Raw genomic sequence first — 26,416 nt, 5'->3', positions numbered from 1 at the left:
CTAGAGTGGTTGTACCAGTCTGCAATCCCACCAACAATGGAGGAGTGTTCCTCTTTCTCCACATCCTTAGAAGCATGTGCTGTCACCTGAGTTTTTGATCTTAGCCATTCTCACTGATCTGAGATGGTTGTTTTGATTCGCATTTCCCAGATGACTAAGGACTTTGAACATTTCTTTAAAAGCTTCTCAGCCATTCAAGGTTCTTCTGTTGTGAATTCTCTGTTTAGCTCTGTACCCCACTTTTAATTGGGATATTTGGTTTTTTGGAGGTTAAACTCTTGCGTTCTTTCTATATTTTGTATATTAACCCTCCATCAGATGTGGGGTTAGTGAAGATTTTTTTCCTCAGTCTGTTAGTTGCTGTTTTGTCCTATTGATAGTGTCCTTTGCCTTACAGAAGCTTTTCAGTTTCATGAGGTCCCATTTATCAGTTGTTGATCTTAGAGCCTGAGTCATTGGAGTTCTTCTGTTCAGGAAATTTCTCCCTGGGCCAATGGATTCCAGGCTCTTTCCCACTTTCTCTTCTATTTGAATCAGTGTATCTGGTTTTATGTTGAAGTCCTTGATGCACTTGGATTTGAGCTTTGTGCAAGGTGATAAATATAGATCTATTTTCATTTTTCTACATACAGACTGCCAGTCAGACCAACACCATTTATTGAAGATCTTTTTCTCCTCTGTATGTTTTTGGCTTCTTTGTCAAGGATCAATTTTCCATAGTTGTGTGGGTTTATAGTTCTGGATCTTCAATTCTACTCCATTGATGGACCTGTCTGTCTCTGTATCAATACCATGCAGTTTTTAAATCACTATTGCTCTGTAATACAGCTTGAGGTCAGGAATAGTGATTCCCCCTGAAGTTCTTTTATTGTTGAGAATTGTTTTAGCTATCCTGGATTTTTTGGTTTTCCATACAAAGTTGAGAATTGCCCTTTCCAGGTCTGTGAAGAATCGTGTTGGAATTTTGATGGGGATTGCATTGAATCTGAAAACTGCATTTGATAGAATGGTCATTTTCACTATGTTAGTCCTGCTAATCCAGTAGCCTGGGATATCTTTCCATCTTCTGAGGTCTTCTTCGATTTCTTTCTTCAGAGACTTGAAGTTCTTGCCAAACAGATCTTTCACTTGTTTGGTTAGTTATACCAAGATATTTTGCATTATTTGTGACTATTGTGAAGGGTGTTGTTTCCATGTTTTCTTTCTTTCTTTCTTTTTTTTTTTTTTTTGGTTCTTTTTTTTTTTTTTTTTTTCGGAGCTGGGGACCGAACCCAGGGCCTTGCGCTTCCTAGGCAAGTGCTCTACCACTGAGCTAAATCCCCAACCCTGTTTCCATGTTTTCTTTCTCAGCCCGTTTATCAATTGTATAAAGGAAGGTTACTGAATTGTTTGTGTTAGTTTTATACCCCGCCACTTTGCTGATGTTGTTTATTACCTGTAGATGTTCTCTGGTAGAATTTTTGGGGTCACTTATGTATATTATATTGTGATACATAATCCTGATTTCTTCTTTTCCTATTTGCATCCCCTGGATCTCCTTTTGTTGCATTTTTGCACTAGCTAGAACTTCTAGTACTATATTGAATAGATAAAGAGAGGGTGGGTAGCCTTGTCTTGTTTCTGATTTTAGTGGGATTGCTTCAAGTTTCTCTCCATTCAATTTGGCTGTTGGTTGCCGTATATTGCTTTTATTATGTCTAGGTAAGGGCATTGAATTTCTGATCTCTCTAATACTTTTTTTTTGTTAAAATAAACCAAAAGGAATTTATTTACAAAATGTCTTATTTCAACAACAGTTACAGCCAAGAAACAGGGTATCCAGCAATAATGAAGAAACCCCGCTAAGGTGTTTAAGCCATTATGCCCAGAATGTCTTCCCTTGCTGGCTAGAAGGATGTCTGTCTGAGTCCTCCACTTGCACAAGGGCATCATTTAACCAATGGGGGCTGTGTGAACAGCATAGACATGTGTGGGTTCAGCTGAGTCACAGGTTTCTTAGCTTTTTCTCCTCCCTTGTTTAGTTTTCTACTTTTCTCCTCTGTTGACTCCTTCCTCTTTTTCTCCTCCACTATCAGCTCCTTTCTCAGCTTCCTCTTCTTTATTGTCAGCTCCTTCCTTTCCTTCTTTGTCCTGAACACTGACCAAAACTGCTTTGTTATAGCCTTCCTGGTTCCGAGCAATTTCAATGGCAAAAAATTGAATCCTGGGTGCAAAGATAGTGTTCTCTTCAGTGTAGCCCTGAGAACAATCCAGTCACAGCCAAGTACCATAGTTGTAATCTTCTACGATCCTTTCAAATTTTAAGCAGAATGGCCTCTACTTCTCTATAGCTGATTCAGATTTGAGTTCTTCTAGGTCCAATACATCTACCCTGAGTGTCTCAAAAATTTCACGGAACTCAGAGTAGATTTGGTCATCTACTTTGGTGAGTTTCAGAAACTGTGAGTCAACTGATGCAGTCAGTTTATAATAGACTTCAGCATGCTGCATTGCTCGAATGGCCCAAGCCATTTCAGTATCAGGGTCATTGCCATATGACTTGGGAGGGTAAGAAAGAGCATGGGCGATGGACAACGCTTCCCCAGAAACCGGCTCTTCACTTTCGCTGGCAGCATCCACGTTGCCGCTCTCTCTAATACTTTTAACATGAAGGGGTGTTGAATTTTTCATCATCCAATGAGATGATCAAGTGAGTTTTTCTTTGAGTTTGTTTACATAGTGGACTATGTTAATAGGTTTTCATGTATTGAACCATCCCTGCATTGCTGTGAGGAAGCCTACTTGATCATGGTGAATGACCTTTTTGATGTATTCTTGGATTCAGTTTTCGAGAATTTTATTGAGTATTTTTACATCGATATTCATAAGTGAAATTGGTTTCAAGATTTTTTTTTCTTTGTTGGGTCTTTGTGTGGTTTAGGTATCAAAGTAACTGGGGCTTCATAGAATGAATTAGGTAGTGTTCCTTCTGTTTCTATTTTATAGAATGAGGAGCATTGGTATTAGCTGTTCTTTGAAGGTCTGGTAGAATTCTGCACTAAAATCAGTTGGCCCTGGACTTTTTTTGGTTTGGGAGGATTTTAGTGATTGCTTCTATTTCCTTAGGGGTTATGGGACTGTTTATGTAGTTTACCTGCTCTTGACTTTACTTTGGGGTGTGGTATCTGTCTAGACAGTCACCCATTTCATCTAGATTTTCCAGTTTTGTTGAGTATGGGCTTTTGTAGTAAGATCTGGTGATTTTTTGGAATTTCCTCAGTTTGTGTTGTTATGTCTCCCTTTTCATTTCTGATTTTGTTAATTTGAATACTGTCTCTGTGTCCTTTAGTTAGTTTGGCTAAGGGTTTATGTCTTAGTCAGGGTTTCTATTCCTGCACAAAACACCATGACCAAGAAGCAAGTTGGGGAGGAAAGGTTTTATTCAACTTACACTTCCACATTGCTGTTCATCAGCAAAGGAAATCAGGACTGGAACTCAAGCAGGTCAGGAAGCAGGAGCTGATGCAGAGGCCATGGAGGGATGTTACTTACTGGCTTGCTTTCCCTGGCTTGCTCAGCCTGCTCTTAATAGAACCCAAGATCACCAGCCCAGGGTTGGCACCACCCACAATGGGCTGGGTCTGCTCCCCTTGATCACTAACTGAAAAAATGTCTTACAGCTGGGTCTCATGGAGGCATTTCCTCAAGGGAGGCTTCTTTCTCTGTGATAACTCCAGCTTGTGTCAAGTTGACACGCAAAACCAGCCAGTACAGTTTATTTATATTGTTGATTTTCTCAAGGAACCAGCTTTTGGTTTTGTTGATTCTTTGTTTTTTCTCTTTGTTTCTCTCTGGTTGATTACTACCCTGAGTTTGATTATTTCCTGCTGTCTACTCCTCTTGGGTGTTTTTGCTTCTTTTTGTTCTAGGGCTTTCATGTGTGCTGTTAATTTGCTCATGTGGGATCATTCCAATTTCTTTACAAAGGCACTTAGTGCTATGAGTTTTCCTCTTAGCACTGCTTTCATAAGTTTGGGTATATAGTGTCTAATGTTTTCATTGAATTCTAGAAAGTCTTTAATTTCTTTCTTTATTTCTTTCCTTTCCAAGTTATCATTGAGTAGAGAGTTGTTTAGTTTCCATGGCTTTGTGGGCTTTCTGTTGTTTTTGTTGTTATTGAATACCAGCCTTAGGCCATGGTGATCTGATAGGATGCATGGGATTAGTTCAATCTTCTTGTACCTGTTGAGGCTTGTTTTATGACTGGTTATATTGTCAATTTTGGAGAAAGTACTGTAGGGTGCTGAGACAGTGTATTCTTTTGTTTTAGGGTGAAATGCTCTGTATATATCTGTTAAATCCATTTGGTTCATAACCACTATCTGTTTCACTGTGTCTCTGTTTAGTTTCTGTTTCAATGACCTGCTCATTGGTGAGATTGGGGTGTTGAAGTCTCCCATTATTATTGTGTGAGGCTCAATATGTGCTTTGAGCTTTAGTAAAGTTTCTTTTATATTGAATGTGGGTGCCACTGCATTTGGGGTATAAATGTTCAGGATTGAGACTTCCTCTTGGTGGATTTTTTTATGAGTATGAAGTGTCCTTCCCTGTTTCTTTTGATAGCTTTAGTTAAAGTCTATTTTATTGGATATTAGAATGGCTACTACAGCTTGTTTCTTGGAACCATTTATTTGGAAAACTTTTTTCCAGTCTTTTAGTCTAAGGCATTGTCTGTCTTTGTCACTGAGGTGTGTTTCTTGTATGCAGCAAAATGATGGATCTTGCTTGCATATCCTGGCTATTAGCCTATGTCATTTATTGGGAAATTGAGTCCATTGATGTTGAGAGACATTAAAGACAGGTGAATTGTTGGTTCCTGTTATTTTTGTTATTGAAGGTGGTATTGTGTGTAATTCTCTTCTTTTGGCTTTGTTCTGAGATGCTTAATATCTTGTCTTTTCTTTGGTATAGGCATCTTCCTTTTGTTGGAGTTTTCCTTCTAGAATCCTCTGTAGGGCTAGATTGGTAGTTATATGTTGTTTAAATTTGGTTTTGTCCTGGAATATCTTGGTTTCTCCATCTATGATGATTGAGAGTCCCACTGAGCACATGGCAGGCCCCTTCTGGAGCAGAGGACTAGAGCTTTTCTCATGTCTGGTTCCTACAGAGAGCACGGCAGCAGCTCCACGCTATATTGAACTCTGTGCCTTGCCCTGATGCAAATGGATTCTGGTTTGTACCACCCATCATGCAACAGAGGACTTCTTGTTTTTATGATTTGCTTCAGGGAAGGAATGGGAAGGTGGGCGGTCAAAGCCATCTTGCTTCTGAGGCTGCACGGAGGGCTTCTAACATCCTTTAGCTGGAAGCACCTCACGTGGCAAACCACGTCAGGGATGCTTTCTGAACACTAAATCTATGACAGCTACAAGCGTTTGCTATCTTGCTCTGCAGTTTTAGTTCCTTGCCTGACAGAGCTGCAAGAAGAAAGCACAAGACTCTCACCACCCTGAGGGAGGCCACCCTTTGAACAAGAGAACTTCTCCAGCCTCTGAGTCTTCTCCACCCTAGCCATGCAAAGGGCGAGAATAAGGAAGTGGTGTGAGTCATTCAGTGTGACCACGCCTCAGGAAAGCCCCGTTCCATCCTTCCCCTTGTTCTGGGGTGGCACTTCCTAGCTCTGGGTCACAGGAGCTAAGTTTTCATCTACACCCCCAGAGCTTTCCGTAGGTAGTGTTTCTTTTTTTTTTTTTTTTTCTTTCTTTCTTTCTTTTTTTTTTTTTTTTTTAAAGAAATAGAAACAATAGCGTTAAAGACAGACAGGAAAACCCCTTGGCTGAATAAGACAAGACTGGTTCTTCAAACAAGCTGGTTGCTCAGAAATGGGCACGCCATTTTCCATTTGTGTATGAGTCCTTTACGGTTGTCTTCTAGTTCACTCTCCGCTGCTGTAGTAAACATTACGAACCTTTCACCCCCCGCCCCCCCCAAAAAACCCACTTAAGCAAGGAAAGAGTTAAATTGGCTTACATTTCCAGGTCACGGGTCACGGTTGAAGGAAGTCCGGGCAGGAGCTCAAGCAGGAAGTAAGGCAGAAACCATGGAGAAATGCTGCTTATTGGATTGCCTCCTCAGTCAGTTTACATAGCGCAGGTCCACCTGCTGGTGTCACCAAAATGGGTGTCTATATCAATGAGCAATCACAAAAGTGCCCTCCCCATTCCACAGGCCAATCTGATTGGGGCAAGTTTTCAAATGAGGCTCCCTCCTCTCAGGGGACAGTGGGCTATGCAAGTTGACAATAAAACCTGACTGGCACACCAGCCTACTTAGGCATGTGCCTGGGATGCACAGGGTTTTGTCTCTGTGAGAATGATACACATTTTCCCACTTTGATTTTCAGGGACATGTTTCTTACCACCCTCTGAGGGTCTAAGGTTGGTGTGAGGTGTTCTTTTGGTCAACAGGAAGGGCTTCTGGAAGAGATGGCACTTGGCACGGTGATTGCTCTGGTGAAGCCGGGTGCTTTCAGGCCCCTGATTGAATCAGCCCTCTCCTAGGGATAAGGACATAGGGAAAGTGTGCAACATGGGGAAGGATCGGTCTCCGGGGTGAACAGGGTGAAGGTGTTCTAGTTGATAGTCTATTCTCCTAGCATTTTGACTATATTACCCCACCTCTTTTAAACACCGGTATGTGTTCGTTTTCATTTTAAATATTTATTTATTTACTTACTTAAATTATTTGTGTATACGTCTGTGTGGCTATGTGTGATGCAGTACCTCTTGGGGCCAGAAGAGGGCAGCAGACCTCCTGGAGCTGGAGTTAGGGCTGTTGTGAACCGCTTGACCTGGGTGCTGGGAACCAAACTCAGATCCTCTGGAAAAGCAGTCCGCGTCCTCAACCGCCCAGCCATCTCTCTAGCCAGAAGCTGTGCGTTATATTGAGAGGTTTTACATGTTATGAGTCACTTGCCTTCCATGTTTTAAGACTGTCTTCCAGCGCTCTGATTGCAATGCATCTACTTAAAACCTCCTCGTGCTTAATCCGATTCATTCAGATTCTTAGAAGTGTAGGTTGGTGTATTTCACCATATTTGGAAAAGTCTGCACCACTATCTTTTTCAAGATGTTTCGTCCTTTTTGAGACAAGGTCTTCTATATAGCGGAAGATGGCTTCAAACTTACAATACTTACCCATCCCCCAATTCCTGAGTTTTAAAACTATAGGTATGTGACACCATACTTGGCTTGGCTTATTTCTTGCTGTCATCGTCGTCGTCGTCATCGTCATCATCATCATCATCATCATCATCATCATCATCATCATCAAAAATTCACCTTCTCAGGTTTGCAACCCCATAAGAAGAGCAGCAATATCAACCAGACACCCCAGAGCTCCCAGGGAAAGCACCATCCTAAGAGAACACAGGGATGGGCCTATGGCTCCATCCGCATATGTAACAGAGGATGGCCTTGTCAGGCACCAGTGGAAGGAGAGTCCTTGGTACTATCAAGGCCTGATGCTCCGGTGTAGGGGAATATCAGGGAGGGGAGGTGGGAGGGAATAGACAAGTGGGTGAGGGAGCACCCTCATAGAAGCAGGGGAAGAGGATAGGGAGTCTCTGGAAGGGAAACCAGGAAAGTGGATAACATTTAAAATGCAAATAAAAATATCCAATAAAAGAGAAAAGATTCACCTTCTCTTTTCTGGAACTGTCATAAGGTATAGGTTTCTGAGGCCTTCTTGGCTTTCCTATTTTGTTCTTTCTGATGCAGAATAATCTCAATTGAACTATTTTCTAATTCATTGATTCCACTTCTAGTAGTTCAAATATTTAGTAATCCAATCATCTGACTTAAATTTTTATTGATTTGTTGTATTTATTTGATTTATTGTATTTTATGAGTATGAGTGTTCTGCCTGAGGTATGTATGTAGTGTGTGTGTGTGTGTGTGTGTGTGTGTGTGTGTGTGTGTGTGTGTGTGTGTATCCTGAAGAAGTCAGAGGAGGGGCTGGATCTCCTAGAACTGGAGTGGAGTTCTGGATGGTTGTGAGCTCCATGTGCATGGGTCAGCTTCCTACTGGTTCCAAGCAGTGACACGGTCAGGGTCAGATGCCACGTTAGTTACCTGTCACTGGTGCTTGATTGGTTATTTATCTGTTGGAGACAGGGCCTTGACACTTTGCCTAGCCTGTTCTACACGTGTTTCCACATCAGCATCTGGGGTAGTTGGAACTAGAAGCCCCTGAACCTGGCTTGCCACTGAAGCCATTGATTTTTTTTAAAAAAAAATTCTGAATGTGGGGCTGTTGGCACAGAAAAAAAATAATGTTCCTGAGTTATCAAAACAAAGACAAGCCCTGAATTTGGAGATTTTCAACAAGTAGCTACAACAAGTAAATTTTTTTCCATTATGTGATTTTGGGGAAGTTTAAAATCTACTCTTTCCTCCCCAGTGGTGGTTGGTCATCTGTTCTCATAGCTGTTTTGATGTTGATTAACCAACTTGACACAAATTAGAATCACCCCGGGGAGAAGGAGCCTCACTTGCCAGATTGCCCTATAGACATGTCTGCAGGGGCATCTCCTTGGTTGCTAATTGATATAGGAGGATCCTGCCCACTGTGGGCAGCACCATCCCTACGTATGTGGTTCTGTGATGCACAAGAAAAGTAGGTAAGAAAACCAATGGAAGAAAGCCAATAAGCAAGTGTTCCTCTGTGGACTCTGCTTCAGTTCCTACCTCTAGATTCCTGCCCCAGGCTACTGTCCTAGTTTTCTTGGTGAGGAGCTGTAATCTGTAACTGAAATAAGCCCTTTTCTCATAAAGTTGCTTTTGGTCATTGTTTATCACAGCAACAAAAATAAACAGTTGAATCAGGGAGTTAGGGGGAGGAGAAGGGTTTGTGTCAAGTAAAAATGCCACGAAGCATTCTTCTTACCAAGAGTCAGTCTTTTTTTTTTTTTTTTTTAAAATAAAGACACAGACAGTGCAGTATTGGAATACTATAGTTTGCAGTTCAGACAAAGATGATTTTGATAACTGCAGATTCCATGGTTTTTATGGAAAAGCATGTGACTAGTATCTCTTATTCTGAATTTCAAGAATTACGTCTCCATTCGAGGAGACTATAGAATGTTACAAGATCATTTTTTTTTTTTTTCGGAGCTGGGGATCGAACCCAGGGCCTTGCGCTTCCTAGGCAAGCGCTCTACCACTGAGCTAAATCCCCAACCCCTACAAGATCATTTTTTAAAATAAAAAGTAAAGTCATAATACCAAAACCATAAGAATATTTCACGAGTCCATGTCGATGATTTTAGTTAAGAAATTCTTGAGAAGCTCTTGTAAACTTCTTAACTTACAGAATTGTTTGTAAGTCAAAAGACAGTTAAAGATACACATACACACAGGCAGTAATGATCCTGACATATTGTGGGACCTATAATGGTCTAGGGTTACAGAGGAAGAGTCAAAGGACCCTCAACCCCAGATACCTCAAATAACAAGAGCTGGCTACCTCCTCATCCCAACCTGGTAACCTAAAGCTGGGTCTCCCACCATCACCCCTGGTAAGAGTTTTTCACCCTAACAGTTATCAAGGTTCACTCCTTGTTTGACCTTATATGGTCCCACTCCCCACACCCTACCACTCCTGAACATGTAGATGAAACATCTACCAACACCCCTGCCCTGGCCAACGGTGCAGAGCCACACAAACCTTGCCCCAGAGATGCTGGTCACCTCCCCGGTGGCATAAATACTTCTCTCTCCTTGCCAATAAACAGACCAGCGCTCCGAAGCCGTTCCTGGATGTCTGAGCACTCATCGCTGGTGCTGGCGGAGGTCCTGCACTATACTCACCAGTGCCCAGGTAAGTGTCCCTCCCTCCAGCCCAGTGCAGTGTTCCTGTCTCCCCCGAGGAAGAAGCAGACACACGGAGGCAACTTATGACAGTTTTATAAATAGACGCATATTTGGTGGCCCTTAAAGCCAAATAAAGAATTGTAGTTTTATAAGGTAAAAAGAAAAGTCGTGTTTCCCTCAGCACGCTCAGGTGGTGTGATGCTTGGCTGGTGGGGTGCTTTGGTTAGGTCACATGGTGAATGGCATGGTAGAATCACAACGGAGAGGCAGAAGTCATAAGCAAGATAGGCAACCACTATGCAGGGAGGGGCCAGGTGTGTTCTTTATGTCCACTGCACTTTGGGGGACAACCAGTGTCCCCGGAGAACTCTATTAGTCTCTTTCGAGGGCAGTATTGGCGATGACCTAAATACTTCCCTTGGAACCATGCTTCCTAAACCCATTATCTCTCACACTACCACAGAGGGCCAGCCATCCCGACACATAGACTCTTGAGTGCAGAATGAGACACTCACTCTACATCCACACTTAGCACTCTCTGGTCTGGTTCAACTGTAATTGGTAGCTGTTCCCCCAAAGACCACGAATCCTACTTCTCAGAAGTTGAGAATATCACACCACAGAGAAAAGGAGACACTGCAGAGGGGATCGAGTCAACAACCCCGAGTTGGGGACCTCTGCAGATGATCCGGGTTCCATTGTCACCAAAGGGGTCTCGTCAGAAGGAGGTAAGAGTCTCGGCATCAGAGAGGCTGGGGGATTGTGTTGCTGGGTTTGAAGATGGAAGACAGGATCACAAGGTAAGTGATGTCGGACCTCACGAAGCTGCAACAGCCACGGTGTTGTACCCATGAACCTCTAGGAGAGATCACCTGGACCGTAGGCCACTGAAACCAACGTCTAATTTTGACGTCTCCAGTTATAGGAGGATGGATTTTCACAGATTTGAGTCTGTGGCGAGTTTCCCTTGCAGACATAGGAGACTCATGGAGAGATGGAGGTGTAGGGATGAGGAGGGCTCACGTCATGCTCAGTAACAAATCAGCCCAGCAGTACCGGGTGCCTGAGGCTGTGCCCTCACCCCTGCCTCAGAGGACCCTGTTGATGGGTGTCTTCCCAAGGTTACAAGGCTCAGGTCTTTCTAGTCTGTCTCCGTGGGGCCTATGGTGGTTGGGCCTCTGGCCAAGATAGACTTGGAGCTTCGAGGCTAGGTATAACTTACTAACTAGGTTTTGTAAGGAATTTAGTAAAAATATATCCTATCTAATTATCTGGCCGTAGGTGCTTTCATATTGGGTGCCTCTAAGCCACTGGGCAGAATCCAGGCCTCTAACCATTAACACTTTAAAGGAGTTCAATTCGTTAATTCAGAGCGGGGTAACATGAATTATTATCAGTTCTAAGAACTGATAGGGTTGTGAAATAGGTAAAAGGCAATAAAAGGCCTTAAAGGTACCCTGGAGGACTAGACGGGACACGCGGTAATCTCTCTTGCCCATATCAAAGTCTCAGAGTTTTCCATGACAAGCGAACCGAACTGAGAGGGCGATTACGTGGGGGCGGATCTACACACAGGGCAGGCTGAGACTGAACTCGTGACTGAAGCTATAGAGCGGAGTGCAGGGGTCACATCAGGACTCATGACCGGGGGAGCTTTGCTGAAACCATCGTGTGTTATAAATCCATTACTTCCTCAGACTCTATATCTAAGGTAAAGGATGAAGGCCAGGCGACTACGGGGCGAGGGGGGTTCCCCACCTTGTGACCTTAGAGCAGCAGCTGCACCAAGAATTTATGATGAATTAGAATCCTCAGCCCTACCTCAGTCTTACTGAATCGGAAACTCCAGGGTGGACCATAGCCATCCAGGTGACTGGGGCAGCTAAAGTTTGAAAGCCACCGAATACCACTTCCTGGAAGACAGAGCACTGGTACCCAGGGGGCTTATTTAGCCACCGTGGGACACATCTGTGACTTTCTTCTGAAGTTGCATGGCAGAGATTCTCTCTGTGTAGGAGGAGGAATACATGTTTTATATTAGGAGAAATATAAACTAGTTATTCAGAATTCACCCAATGCCCAGTCAACACCCTGGGCCCATTTGCTGTAGGAGAAACCCCTATCTAGAAGTTATTTCAATATGGCCAATCCAAAGCAAGATCAAAGAAGTATTTTTGCAGCTTTGGGCTTCAAATATTTTGTGTAGGTAGATGGTAGTCTAGTCCCTTAGTCATCCTAGTAGGCGAGAGTGTGTTTAGATTTCCTGGTCTCCACAGCGGGATGTATTTGGTCTTTTTATCCTCCCCGCCCCCTCAAAGGCAGGGATCACAAGGTACCATGGGGGCGTGGCTAGAAAGCCGTGACCACTTCCTTTCTTTACAGGTGATGGTCACGTGACAGCTTTGAAGTGGCATGGGTTTTTTTTTTTTCTGTATTCTAGCTTGGTAATCTGTCTGTGGGCAACCTCAGCACAATTTTGTTTCCATTGTTTTCATGGAAGCTGTTCTCTCCTCAGACCCAATTACTCACTTATTATTACACATTGGTTACAGGTTATACCGATTTAAGAAGTATCTGTGATGTAACACAGTGTGCTCACTCAAAACTTTTCCGCTGAGAGGAAAGAGGTCTGGGATATGGGAAGAATTAGAGGGGAATGGGACAGGGGAGTGGACTTGATCAAAATAAGTTATGCACGTGTATGAATATTAAATAAAATATTTTAAAACATCAGCCAAATATGTATAGTGTGGGAATGCTTCTACAGCCATTGTGAAGAGGGTTCCTATGAAGGAAGCATGGTGTCTGTGGCCAGTTCTTTCTTAAACCTTGTCACTTCACTGAGAACTACATGCAAAGTTTAGATGATATGCACCCCAACTCCTTAACTCTTCCTAACCCTCCCAAAATTTGTGTGCATTTTTGTTTATTTTAATAACCCATTGAGTTCTATTGATACTGCCCATATATCCCTGAGTATGGAGCCGTCTACTTAAGTATGGTGACATACCAGGAGCCATGCCCTTAAGGAAAAATGTGGCTCCCGTCCCCAGAAGCCATCGACTGTTACCACTCTTCCCTCTAAGTTAGAATAGTGAATGGCTTGATCCTGTGCAGACCACTACAGCTGCTATGAGTTCACGGACAGAATGGCCCCATTATGTTCAGAAGATACTCGTTTTCTTCACTCCTCCCTGACCTCTGAATCTTATAATATGTACCCAGCCTCTTCCTCAGTGAGCCTTGGAGAGGTGGTGTGATGTACTCTTCCCATTTGTACTTGAGTTCTCCACAGTTACTTACTGCACACATTTTGTCCAGATGTGAGTTTCTTTGCCAACCATCATACATGCATGCACACATGAACACACACACACACACACACACACACACACACACATACATGATGGCCTCTGAAGGCATATGCTCCCATCCTATATGCACACCCCTACAGATACTCATGCATAAACATAATTAAAAATAAAAACAGTTCTTTTACTATAAGACTTTCAGAGTGTTTAACACAAATATACATTAAGAATCTTTAAGAGAGTGACTTACATGGCCAAGAGCTTGTGATTGGGGAGTTCACAGGCTCTGGAGGTGAACCTGTTAAAAGGCAATATTAAACTGCCCACTAAATTTGTATCTATGTAGCTATAGATTAGTATAGCTCTAAAATCCCATCAAAGAAGGTGTGTGTGTGTGTGTGTGTGTGTGTGTGTGTGTGTGTGTGTGTGTGTGTGTGAACCACAATGTGTCTGAGAAGTCATAGGACAACTTGTGGGAGCTGGGTTTCTCCCTGTCACCAGGTGGGTCCCAGGGATAGAACTCAGGTCTTCAGGCTTGACTGAAGTGTCTGCACCTGCTGAGTTATCTCACTAGCTTAGGGACTGTTTTTAAGCCAACGTTTTCAAATTGATTTGGGCACAGAACATTTTTATTACTGAAGTATCTTATTTCACCTAGTCTAGGAAAAGTGAATACAGACTGGAGGTGATCTTCAGAATTTGATAAAGGAATGTATTAAGTGGGAAGGTGGTATGACGTTGAGATCCTGGAGTCTCTTCAGCCATGTATCCACAGAGCAGTTAAGATTGCCAAAAGTATTCCATAGACTTCTGTTTTACCCACTTAAATTATACCCAGACAAAATATGTGAGGATCAGTTGTGTAAAGCTTTGATATAAATGTAAATTATTTAATGATTGTGGCAATTGAGGTGGTATGGGGCATTGTTGCCCTAAATGTGGGCCAGGGAGCAGCAGTGCTGATGTCCCTCAGGAGATATGCATGGAGCTCTAACTCAGGCTTGGGTTATCAACAGCAGTACCATGGTAGAATGCAGCTTCTGTCAGATCCACGTTTGTAAAGCTCTGTGCAGTGTGCTGTTCCCCTTCCTCATGGGTCTTCCTGCCACTTCTTGTTTCCCACCTGGACTTCCTTGTAGTTCCTCTCTTCCTGGAAATTCAAATTCATTACCATTTATTTCCCCAGACCAACCATCATTCCTCTTTCCCTGAATAATGGTATTATAGGTGGTTTATTTTACATGGTTCTTGGAAGACCATAGTAAACATAAGAATGGAACAATTTTAAGTTCCTTAAACTACTCAAGGCAACATGTCAATTAGTTTTCCAACGTCAGGTTTTCTAAGCCTTTCGTCAGCTATAAGAAGGGGCTGGGGCTTCTGGACCCATGGCTCTCTGTTGGGTTCTTTTTCCTACCAAGCTTCTCTACCCCAATTCATTCCAACCCCTCAATGCTAGGTAGGAGATAAAGAAAGCTAGAGAGAAGGGGAGCATCAATGTCATTAGACTGCTTCCTGTGACTGAGGAGTGTGTGAGTTCCTTGGAGCAAGTTCAATCTTTATCACCAGGGTATCTCCAGCCAGCGACCAGCGACCAGCGACCAGCGACCAGCGACCAGCGACCAGCGACCAGCGACCAGCGACCAGCGACCAGCGACCAGCGACCAGCGACCAGCGACCAGCGACCAGCGACCAGCAACAGGGGCAGGAGTGTCAGCAGCAGCAGCTGCAGTGTCAGCAGGAGTGTCAGCAGAAGTGGCTGCCACTGTACCCCCCTCAGGACCCTGGCGTGTATACCCTCTCAAGAGTCCTCAGGATTCCAAATATAAACTATCTTGAGCTAGAAATACCACGCTCCTGCCAGCCAGAGCATGAGACGAATCACAGTCAGCTGCTGTGGACGATCTGAAGCAGCCTCATATCCCACACCCGGGATTAAAACAAAAACACATTCCCATCGCCTTTCAGTGTTTTTAAATCAATCAAAATTGTCACTACAGGGATATATCGAGAATCACTTTCTGTTTCATAAAGTTTCGCAGTAGTTAAAAAAAACCTGTGTCCTGTAACTATAAAGTTAGCATCCGTGTGCTTGCAGCATCAGACTGAGCTCAGGGATTCTGGTGGAGGAGCTGGCGGAAGGCCTGGAGGAGCGGAGGGGGATTGTAACCCCACAGGAAGAACAACGTAGGCTGGCCGGGCCACCCAGTGCTCCCAGGGGCTAGACCACCAACCAGGGAGTGTACAGGGAGGGACCTGTGGCTCCAGCTGCATATGTAGCAGAGGATGGCCTTGTATGACATCAATGGGAGGGGAGGCCCTTGGTCCTGTGGAGGTTTGATGTCCCAGTATAGGGGGTTGCTGGAGGGGCAGGGCGGGAGAGGATGGGTGAGTGGGGGAGCACTCTCATAGAGGCAAAGGGGAGGGGGAGGAGGGCAGATGTGGGAGGGGGTTTTGTGGAGGGGTAACTGGGAAGTGGAATATCATTTGAGATGTAAAAGAATGGAATGATTAATAAAAATAATAAATTAAAAAATATAACATCCTTATTAGTTGGACTTCAGGAGTCTGGTTGTCAAAAATCATATAGTTCTAAGGCACAGTAAATAAAATAAGCACACACACCAAATTTTCTTGCAAGGTTGTTTCCTTATTGGTTGCTCTGACCCAGGATAGGGAGGAAGGGCTGACTGCTCTGGCAGTGGCCTTGATGCTTGTAAAAGAACCTTGTCCTTTTGTAGCCTTGAGGTTCATTGAAATGACAGAGTTCAGTTTAAGTATAGATTTTTTTTCCCATTATGGAAGATTAAATGACCTTTTCTGACTAGACATAAAATCAGATATCTTAGATATCAGGAAATCTTCACTAGAAAATGCAAGTGGTTTTGGATGACCTCATCACGTGTGTGTGTGTCTAACCCAAGAAGCTAGAGGAAAACTTAAATTCTGACAAGATTTCTTTGGCTTGTTCTGTGGTAGGAAAGAAAGAAGGCAGTATGCAGTATGTGAGATCAAAGACCGCCAAAAGCCTTGAGTTTTCTTGTCTAAAGGAAATACTAAGTCTCTTATCAGCCTCCAAATGACAGAATTCCCCAAATATTCCTGAATGTTCTTCCCTCGCCCCTGCTCACAGTCAGATCTACACATAAAAATAATGTGGCCCCAATGCCTTAAAGCGTGAATCATACAAAAGGGAAGTGAGAAAGACAGCCATGGGAAAAGACGGTGATACACAGAAGAGCTGTGTGTTCAGCAGAAGAACCATGGAAGCTTCTCAGAAACAGCCAGTGCATGACACCACGCGGCTCAGAATCCCCCAGGGGAGATCTGAGTGGCTTGCCAGCGCTCTGGAGCTGATTCAGGCTTCCCGGGAAGAAGTTCTGCAACACTGTATCTCTGTTTGTTTGTTGTCGGTAAAAGGCTGTTTCAAAATGAAATATCAAGAGAACTTAAGCCTGTTCCTGAAATGTGAAATGCGAAAGGTGACCCAGGCCTGTAATTCTAGTTCTTAGGAAGCTGGGCAGGAAGATTATTGCAAGTTAAAGACCATCCTGGGCTACAGACTAAGATCCTGCCTCAAACCACCAGAAGCCAGCTCAACACAAGAACAACCGATCAAACAAAAAACCCAAAATAAATTAATGAATAAAACAAGGGCTGACATTTTACCTTTCCAAGCCCCTGACACTTGTATCCATGATAATAAAAATAGTCTATGTGTCTGCTGTTCAATATGGTGGTTACTTCCAAACTAATTGGTTAGATTTCTAAAAATGTAAATTAACTTTAAGTAGTAGCTGGAGTAGTAACTAGGGACATCTTCTTTAGATCTAGAGCAGTATTTTTATTTGTTTATGCCGTTTTCCTAGCTCATTTAAAAAATGCCTCGTGTCTTAAATGAGAGTGGATCTTGACTGTCATAGCTTGGATACATCTTCACAGAATGAAGAAGCACATTAGGTGGTGTTATATAAGACATCGAAAGGCTTCCTGAAAAGTCCCAAGTGCTCCACACATGGGGTCTGTGGGAAGGCCTTGACTGTACACATCTAAGGGACGGAAGTACGTGGTTGTATTTCCAGCACTTAGGAAGCTGAAGCCGGAGGAGCAAGTTCTAATTCAGCCTAGGCTAGCGACTCTATCTTAAGAACAAACAAAAGTAGAACAGAAATGGAAAGCCACCAAGCCCAGCGCACAGCGATGGGAGGGGAGCGTTGCTGTGCTAGAGATCTGCCATGCCTTTGTCTCTCTCCATTCTTGTCTATAATTCTGTTCAAAAGCATTCCTGGACCCTCTGACTCGATTTGTGATACACAAAAGGATAAAATAGTTTACTATCCGTAGGTTGCTGTTTAAATTTTGAGATACAAACAATTAGGGATAAAATTAATTCTGAGATACAGCAGAAGATCACCCATGTTTTAGGCATGCACCCCGCCTGCCTGCCTTCATGCCATGACTTACGCCTTGGGCATGAATTTCTTTCTGTGTCAGGCTTGAGAGGGGCCCTCTGGGACCCCTTTCTTTGTCTTCTGAGTGTTTCTAGCCCCCTGGAGACATTTGCCCACATTCTGCTTTTTTCACAGAGTGGTCTGTGTGAACACCCCTCACAATCTCACAGGATCTGAGTCTCAAAGATCCTCTGGTTGTGAAGGTTTAAGCCTCAGTGACTGCTTATGCTCTCTGCTTAGTAATTGTGTGTGAGGGAGCGCCTCTCACCGTCTCTTCTCAGGCTCCCTGATGGCTGGCTTTGACTCAGCACCCGGTTTCAAATAAATCTCAAGTGTGGGTCCTCTCTCCATTCTGTTGAGGAGAGAGCCCAAGAAAACCTCCTCATAGTAGACTTTCCCTGTAAAAGGAATTATTCATTCTTGCTAGCATGTATAAAAGATACACAATCCTGGTGTTTTCTTTACAAGCCGTAAACCTAGAATGAGCAGGTTTTGAGCTATTCTAGCTTACATCCCAGCCATATGTCCCTTGTTGCTTGCTGTTTCTCCCAGCCTCAGGCTAATGATCCATCTCTTCTCATCTCTACTTCCTCCTCTCTTGGTTTTCTCCCTTTTCTCTCAATCCTTGAGTCCCGCCTTTCTCTCTCTCTCTACTGCCCAATCACGGGCTCTCGCTTTTTATTGACCAATTATCTCGAGAAGCAAGGTTTACATAGTTGCTAGTGTATTTGAGGATCCGCTCTTAATGAGTAGGGAAGCCAGATCTTGGGGAGCCAGTATTTAGCATCTGCGTACATAGCAGTACCACACCAACCCCAGCAATTCCCAGGTGAGGATGAGGTATTTATTATTTGTCCTCATGAGTTTACTCTTGGGAAGTTGACCTCAAGTCCAATCAGAAAGTTGTTGGCTCTTCCTAAACATCTATGCCACTCCTACGCCAGCAGGCACATCTTGCTAGCTTGCTGCAATTCACAGCCTCCAGAGGAGGGTAAGACTGTTAATGACTTTTCTCTTCTAGCTATCTGCCCAACACCTTCCAATCCCATGAGAGCCGTCAGGAGGCTTTCGGCTCAGTTCAAGTTTGATTGCTCCATGACCTGTGACCAAAGCATGATGATTTCTGCAACAGTCTTATCATCTAGTTATGATAGGCGGCAAGGACAATGTGACAATTGTCCATATTGCTTTGGGAGCCTCTGGGCCTTCCTTCACCAACAGTTCATGAGAAAGCATCCCCCACATAGCACTAACATTTTTTTGTTTAATTAACCTATGGCTTCTCAACGGTCATGTTTACATCCACCTATTAATGCTACCCTCAACCTAAGTCAGAGAGACGTCTTCTTGTAGAGAGCAGTGGTTAATATTGATTCATAATGGGTTGACGTCCTGAGAATAAAGAATAGTGGAGTGTTTAGTCCTAAATGGGTTCATCTATATCAGTCCTTCCAAGGATCAGGGGGCACTGTGGAGGAGGAGCAGAAAGAATGTTAGCACCAAAGGATTGTGGGTCAAGATTGCTAAACCATTGCTTTGAACATGGTGGCTGCACCCATGAACTCAGTGCAGTTGTCATTACCATCACGACCCACTCAAAGATTGAGCCTGTCCTAATCATGGAAGGGGGAAGGGCTCATGTAGTGAGAATTGCGGTTTCTTTAAAAACTCAGTTATGTTATGTGGATAGGTTTTTGTTTCAATCCCCAGTGTGGGATATGGGGCTGTTCTCCATTGTCCACAGCCATTACGATTGTCTCATGCTCTAGGAGGGGCATGATTCTTGGAATTCTGGGGACTTTGGAGAAGGTATAAATGGGACAGTCCTGGAGGGCCTGTGGCAGCAGCTGCCTGCCCCTTCCTGCTGCTACTGGACTTGCTCCCAAGGAACTCCATGCCTCTACTCAGCAGGAAGCAGTCTGAAGAGGAATGGGCCCCCTTCTCCTCTAATCTTCTCTCACTCCTACCTGGTGTTGGAGCAGTTGGAAGGGACTGAGTGTAGAAGGGTTGTAGATACAAGAACCCAATAACGTAGTGCAATAAGTATGACTACAGGCTCAGGAGGTCCTTAGACTGCAGACAGTTAATGGTGTCGAGGGGAAGGGAATACCACTGTCTTCCGTTGGTGTAGCCACTGAGAAGTTGCCTGTGCTCCAATAACTAAACGTTTTCCAGATTTGTTTTTCTAGTCTTAGTATGTGCGTCTCCTTCATTAGTATAGAGAGTTGTGAGGACTGTAAGGGCTAGCCTCCGAGAGAGGGCTTCCCAGGCCCCAAGTATAGCCGTACTGTGTGTGGACAGGACTGAGCTCGCCCATTGTGTGCTCCTTCTATTCCCTCGTGTATAAAGGGAATAGTCAGAGTATCTTGGATATTTTATCAGACTCATGAACAAATTAAACAGGCTAATTTAATATGCCTCGCACATGGTAGGTACTACAGGTCATTGCTGATGTTATTTCTATACAAATCAAACACTTTGCTTCTTAGTGGGATAAGGCAAATAGAATAAAACGAACTTGACTTTCTTTGTATCTTTATAAATATGCTCAGTTACTGAAAACTGACATAAAAGTGGGAACAGAGGAACTATTAAATTATATTATTTTTAATATAAATTATTAGACACCACACACACACACACACACACACACACACACACACCACTTCCTTTATTCATTATTTGGCATGTTTCTAACACTTACTATACATCTTGCAAAGTGAGTCCCTGTAGACATGAAATAGAATCTTTAGGGTGGAGTTCAAGATAACGGACAAAATGTAAACAAATTGTCATTGGTCTACTGACTGAAAAATGAATGGTATTCAGCACTGACTGAGGAGTGGGTGGTACCCAGCAGAAGTGCCAGAGAGAAAGAGGTAAAGGATTATTTGAAGAAAAGTTAGAAAAGTCTTCCCAGAGGAGAAGACATTTGAGAACTCTGAAGGGAAGGCCGGGCTCACCAGCGCCTAGAATGTTCCAAGTACCCTGCAATGTCTTTGATGGAGAACATGAGGGTGAATTGAGTGTTACTTAGTCCCATGCCCGGCTCACCTTCTGACCATGTTCTCCTTCTGGTAAAACTCACATTCCTGATAAGTGAGTGTCTGAAACCACATAGGTGAGCACGTGAAGGCGTGGCACAGAAATCTGGGGGGCACCTCTGGGGTTCCAACAAAGGTTTGACACAGAATGAAAAGGAAACTATAAAAATCAGCTTAATGCTCAAGGTAAATCCGGCATATGGACGGTAGCCTAAGGGAGTAATGAAAAGAAGAAACTCATCTCACTTAAAAAGTGTTCCAAAACCTTATGGGAACGGGATGAAGAAGCTTCCAAAAAGAGAAGAATGCTGTAAATTAGAAGACATATAGGAACCTTAAAATTCTTGTAATCTTTCCTCCCACCGCCCCCACACCCTTGTGGGAAGGAGCTGTAGGAACAAGGATTCAGCCTTGACCTGGACCACATGGACAAGAAATTCTGGGAAAGCAGGGCTTGACGCAGGAAAGCTCAGATGGACGTAAGTCTACAAGTAATGAGCATTTCCTCTCACAGGCAAAGCCACCGCTACGATGTTATGAAGCATCTAACTCTTGTCCACTAAAGGTCCCCCTTCTTGTTGCCCTTGGAGATCCAAAGGGCACAGCCTGCTCTTTTAAGCACTATTATTTAGTTAAACAGCTGCTACTAATTACAGCATGACACTCACACTGCACAAGAGTGGTGGGATTCAATTTCTTTCCTCTCCATGAGGAAGATACCTCTTGGAAGTAAGCTACCCACTTTTCATTGAACCTCAAATCTTTATGCTACTGGAACACTGTTGAGATTACAACAACAACAAAAATCGTGCTTGAATGATAACAACACTTGGAGTTCTGCCAAGCACAAATAAGTCTAGATGTAGAATGAGGTGAAAGTCAATAAAACACTTTTGCACAAGTATAGCACAAAAATTGGCAGCCCAGAGCCCTGGGACGATTGCCGTGTGCCATCTGGTTTATGAATGAAATGTTGTTGGAATGATGCCACACACCCATGCTTTACCTATTGTCTGTGTGCTGCTGTCCTGCTAAAACAGCAAGTCATCATTAAAGAGAGCAGATGGCAGGCTGCAGCCCTTTGGTAAAGGGCTGATGTAGCATGCATGTCATTGGTTCAATCCCCAGCGTACCCTAAACTAAGCAGGTGGTGATGTGACGGTGAGGATCAGAAGGCCAAGGTCCTCCTTGAATATGTATTGAATTCTAGACCAGCCCGTCTAAAAATAAAAGTTAAAGAGAGACGGATGCCCAGCACAGAATAAAAAAATTCTCTCCCTAGCCCTTGATTAGTCTTTGCACACTCACTGCCCAATGCAACCACGAACACACATCAATCTTACCCACTTCTCTTGACTCGAGAGCTTCACTCAACCGACAAGTGGTGGAACTTTGGTGAGAGGTAAGGAAGTTTAGGATCTGGCTCTTGCCAATAATATCAAAAAGGCAGAGAAAGAATTAAAATGGATACTTTCAAGATGCAGCCTCTAGTATAGAGAAGGACATTCATGTTGACACTAGGACAGCAAATCCAGAAGATTTTCCAGAAGCTAGGAAAGACATTCTGGAGAAACGAGGACAGAGGGAACTGATCAAAGAAAGATGCATTACCGTTTCATTTGTATATAACATGAATATAAAATGTTGCTCAGATTTTACACTCATGATTTCTGTGAAGATAAAAGTCAGGAGACAGGAGGAAACTTTCAGAATGATAGATTGATGGCGTTGATCATGACCAGGGTCATTTACTTACTTCCACACCCAGCAAATTGGATGGCTATATCATGTGGATTTTCTGTATGCCAATCATACCTCAATAAAGTGTTTTTAAATGAGTAGGAGTTAGCCCATCAAAGTGCTGAAAGGAGGCTAGGAGAATTTAAAGACCTTTTTTTTAAAAGATTTTTTAAAAGATTTATTTTATTCATATGAGTACACTATAGCTATCTTCAGACACACCAGAAGAGGGGATCAGATCTCATTACAGATGGTTGAGAGCCACCATGTGGTTGCTGGGAGTTGAACTCAGGACCTCTGGAAGAGCAGTCAGTGCTCTTAACCACTGAGCCATCTCTCCAGCCCCTAAAGGCCTTTTTTTGACAACCATCAGAAATATGAGTCCACTATATTTCTGTTATAAGAATCCAGACTTGGGACTGGAGAGACGGCTCAGTGGTTAAGAACACTGATTGCTCTTCCAGAGGTCCTGAGTTCAAATCCCAGCAACTACATGGTGGCTCACAACCATCTGTAATGGGATCCAATGCCCTCTTCTGGTGTGTCTGAAGACAGCCACAGTGTACTCACATACATAAAATAAATAAATAAATCCTTAAAAAAAAGAAAAAAACCCCAGACTGGGATCATGGGTGCCTTGGGCTTCAAGGAGTTGGCAGAGTCTCACAGATAGAAGGGTTTGCACAGTGTGATTCATCAGGCAAATGTGGTTCAGAAAGGATAATGAGGGATAGGAGTTCATATTTTTGTGTTTGTTTGTTTTTGTTTAAGTATATATTTCTCAGTCCACAGTGAGTAGTTATTTATTCCTAACTTGCAAACCTCTCCTTACTACCTGGCTGTGTGGGAAGATTAACAACTTCATCCAGCAAAACACCTCATTTCAGAATTGAATCTAGACCTTGGTGTTGGTGTTGAAGCCCCCACGTTCCGTTTTCCCTACTCCGCTGTTTACGATAATACAAAAGGACCATGAGGATGAACGAGACCTTTGCCTTGTCTTTTTGGAACATGAGTTAGAAGTTTGAACACCAGGATGTTCGTGTTATAACCCTTTACTCTGTAACCCAGAAGTGAAGAAAACCTACCAGTGTTCTAGCCATTCGAATGCCAAATCACATAGCCACACGGAGTCGCCTAGTGATCGACCAGGACTAGAGATTGCTGTGGTGGCACAGTCTAAAATCCCAACACTCCGGTGACAGAAACAGGAGGATCCTAAGTTTGAGGCCATCCTGGGCAACATAGCGAAAATATGTCTCATAAAACTGGCAAGGGGCGGGGAGCATCCCAGAGTGAACAGGCATTCATCTGTTTGCATCCTGGCTCCCTCACTGAGTTCGGCTGAGTTTGGCTCTCACAATGCCAGCCCTGTGCCCTGAGCTGCTTGCTCAGCCATTGCTGCTATGAGCTCACCTCTTATCTACCTCATTAGTGGGAACTCGTGGGAGGTTGATAACCTTCTCTGAGCCTCGGAGAGGGTGAAAGGGTCTCAAACAATCTTAAACCTTAAAAAAAAAATGGGAGTCAAGTTTTGGAGCAGCGGAGGTCTCTCTCTTACTTAGGATCATTAAAAATGGACTGGAGAGAGATAAGCAATGTGAGCAGTTGCTAAATATACTGAGCAAGTTCAGGGCTGGGATCTGTGGGACTATGTGCAGCTGGACAAACAGAAAGACTATTTCTGTAGGGCTTGGACTGCACGGTGCTTTGGGTCTGATGATGCGCTTGCTATTTAAAGACCGCCGAAGGGTTATTCTATCCAAAGTCCAGGGTCGACGTTTCTCTTCAAGGGGAAATTATTTTCAAACCTCTGAGTGGATTTGGAGTAAAATTTATCAATCACAAGCGTTATCTTTGCAGTGGCGTTAAGAGCCCCAAAGGCCAGGCTGACATTAGAGGAAAATGGCCACGATTGACTGAGCTGGAAGACATGTTGGTTTTCTTATCCTTTTAGAGAGGAGAGAGAGAGAGAGAGAGAGAGAGAGAGAGAGAGAGAGAGAGAGAGAGAGAGAGAGAGAGAGAGAGAGACAGAGACAGAGAGACAGAGACAGAGACAGAGAGACAGAGAGACAGAGAGAGAGACAGAGAGAGAGACAGAGAGAGAGAGAGAGAGAGAGAGAGAGAGAGAGAGAGAGAGAGAGAGAGAGACAGAGAGACAGAGAGACAGAGAGACAGAGACAGAGAGAGAAAGAGTAAATATGTGTGCCCTGGTTCAGAGGACAATCTTGGAACCTGGTCCCCACCGCCCACCTTGTCAGAGACAGAATCTCCCGCTCACTAGTGTGTACACCAGGGAACCGGCACACAAGCTTTCAGGGATTCTCCTGGCTCTGGCTCTGACCTCCCCTAAGAAGACCTGGGTGACCTACACACATCAGCTCTGTGTGAGTCCTGGGGCTGGAGCCCAGCGATGTGTGTTTGTTGCGGTAAATGCTCTATTCACCAACCTCGTCGTGTGTCTCTTCTTTTTTGAACAAACCATTTCCATTCTAATGATAGTGAGTTAAAAGGCAACCGCTGGTTTTTGAGATGAGACTGCTTGCGAGATCTTCTGTAGATTGTTTGGGGAAAAATGATTTTTTCCCCCTTTTTGGCCTAAGCTCTTATATTTAGACCAGTGTTCAAATGCACGTTAGACATCAGGAAGCTTATTAAAACGAAAACGGTTAATATTTAGTTGACATTTGACGGCGTTCTGCAGGTTGTCTGTCCTAGCTACACATAGAACAGTGGGACATTTTTAATCCTGAAAATAAAGCAGACTGAAGGGTGCTGTGAGCAAATGTTTGATCCAGTGTCAGGGGACAGATTGACAGTTTCAGGAATTAATCTTTGTAAATGACGCCCGAGCTGCTTGTCACCTCCCGGTTGGTGCTGTCTTGTGTTGCCCAAGTTACTTTCCTCAGAGAGCTGGGCAATTGCCCTTGATTGTGCCTGTGTTTGGAGCACCCCACCCTTAAGAGCAGACGATAGCTTTTCTGTCTATGGAAGAAAACTTGGAATGCGAATGCCCACAAACACAGGCTCCTCCACACAAGGATTTCCTTTCTCCATACTCTCTGTGCTGAGAGTGTCAGTGGTTGTAAATCTTTTAGCTCACCTGATGTCTGTTAATGACCTAGAAGGGAATCAAACCTAGGGCTTCCTGTGCGTGCTACATGAGCATTCTGCAAGGGAGCTCCATCCACAGCTGCAGCCCCACCCCCTTCCCCTTCCCTGCATCGCAGCCTCAGCAAACTGTAACGGGCAGGCCCAGCGTGTGGTCTGCTGTCTGTTTCGGTTTGTTTTAAGTCCCTTCTGCCCATCTGATCAAGCGTTGTCTACTCCTGCTGGGGAGCTAACAGTGAAATTGAGAAGTCTTGAAAGGTGCTAAGGGCCTGGGCTTTGTAAATAGATTTGAACACGGTGGGGCTGGCCGTGATCTTGCAGCAAGGTCTAGTTTGGCTTTTACTGGTGAAGTTAAGTAGCCTGGACAGACACCAGATGGCCTCTAAGCTTAAGACATCGGGCTGTCTGCAGGAGCTCGCTGAGCCTCTCTTGATACCATTACAGTGTATAGCGTCAAGATTTACATCACTTCTGCTCTGAACCCTTAATCCTTGTGTCCACAGTCTCGTTATATTTCAATGCTGGCCACGAAACCTCTTTCCTTTCACTCCTCCAACAACGAGTCCTGTAATTTTTTTTAAATTTCTTCCTACATCTTATCAGGTAGATTTTTTTTCAATAAAGGTTTATAAGGCCGAGTTCCCCTTATTTATATTCAAGGGTGAATCTTGAATACAAATTCACTTTGCAGCGTTTTGGATGACTGCTTCAGCTTTCCTTAAGGAGTTACATAGATCATTGTCTAACTGAAATATGTGAGCTATGTATGCAATCAAAAACTTCATGGAGTCACATAAAAATAATCTCTGGAAATATGTCAAATTAGTTTATCTAATTTAATCCATTTAATATTCCAACACGGAGTCAACATAAGCTTTTATTGAGATTTCTACTTTCTCTTTTACTTT

General features: G+C 43.6%; 1 protein-coding gene across 1 annotated transcript in view; it reads right to left on the bottom strand.

Moving 5' to 3' along the window:
• Positions 1 to 2,039: 2,039 nt before the first annotated feature.
• LOC116898356 overlaps positions 2,040 to 26,416 on the bottom strand; it is a gene marked incomplete at its 3' end in the record, with an annotated part of 43,129 nt that continues 18,752 nt past the window's right edge. The window contains exons 2-4 of the mRNA XM_032899672.1: positions 14,758 to 14,888; positions 2,321 to 2,638; positions 2,040 to 2,223 (exon numbers count right to left, since the gene is read on the bottom strand). Of these exons, the coding sequence (XP_032755563.1) occupies positions 2,040 to 2,223; positions 2,321 to 2,638; positions 14,758 to 14,888 (633 nt within the window). The remainder of the gene's footprint in view (positions 2,224 to 2,320; positions 2,639 to 14,757; positions 14,889 to 26,416) is intronic.

Source organism: Rattus rattus, chromosome 4, assembly GCF_011064425.1.
Source record: "Rattus rattus isolate New Zealand chromosome 4, Rrattus_CSIRO_v1, whole genome shotgun sequence".
Classification (NCBI taxonomy): Eukaryota; Metazoa; Chordata; class Mammalia; order Rodentia; family Muridae; genus Rattus; species Rattus rattus.
The sequence above is the reverse complement of the archived record's forward strand: the minus strand, read 5'-3'. Positions and strand labels throughout refer to the sequence as shown.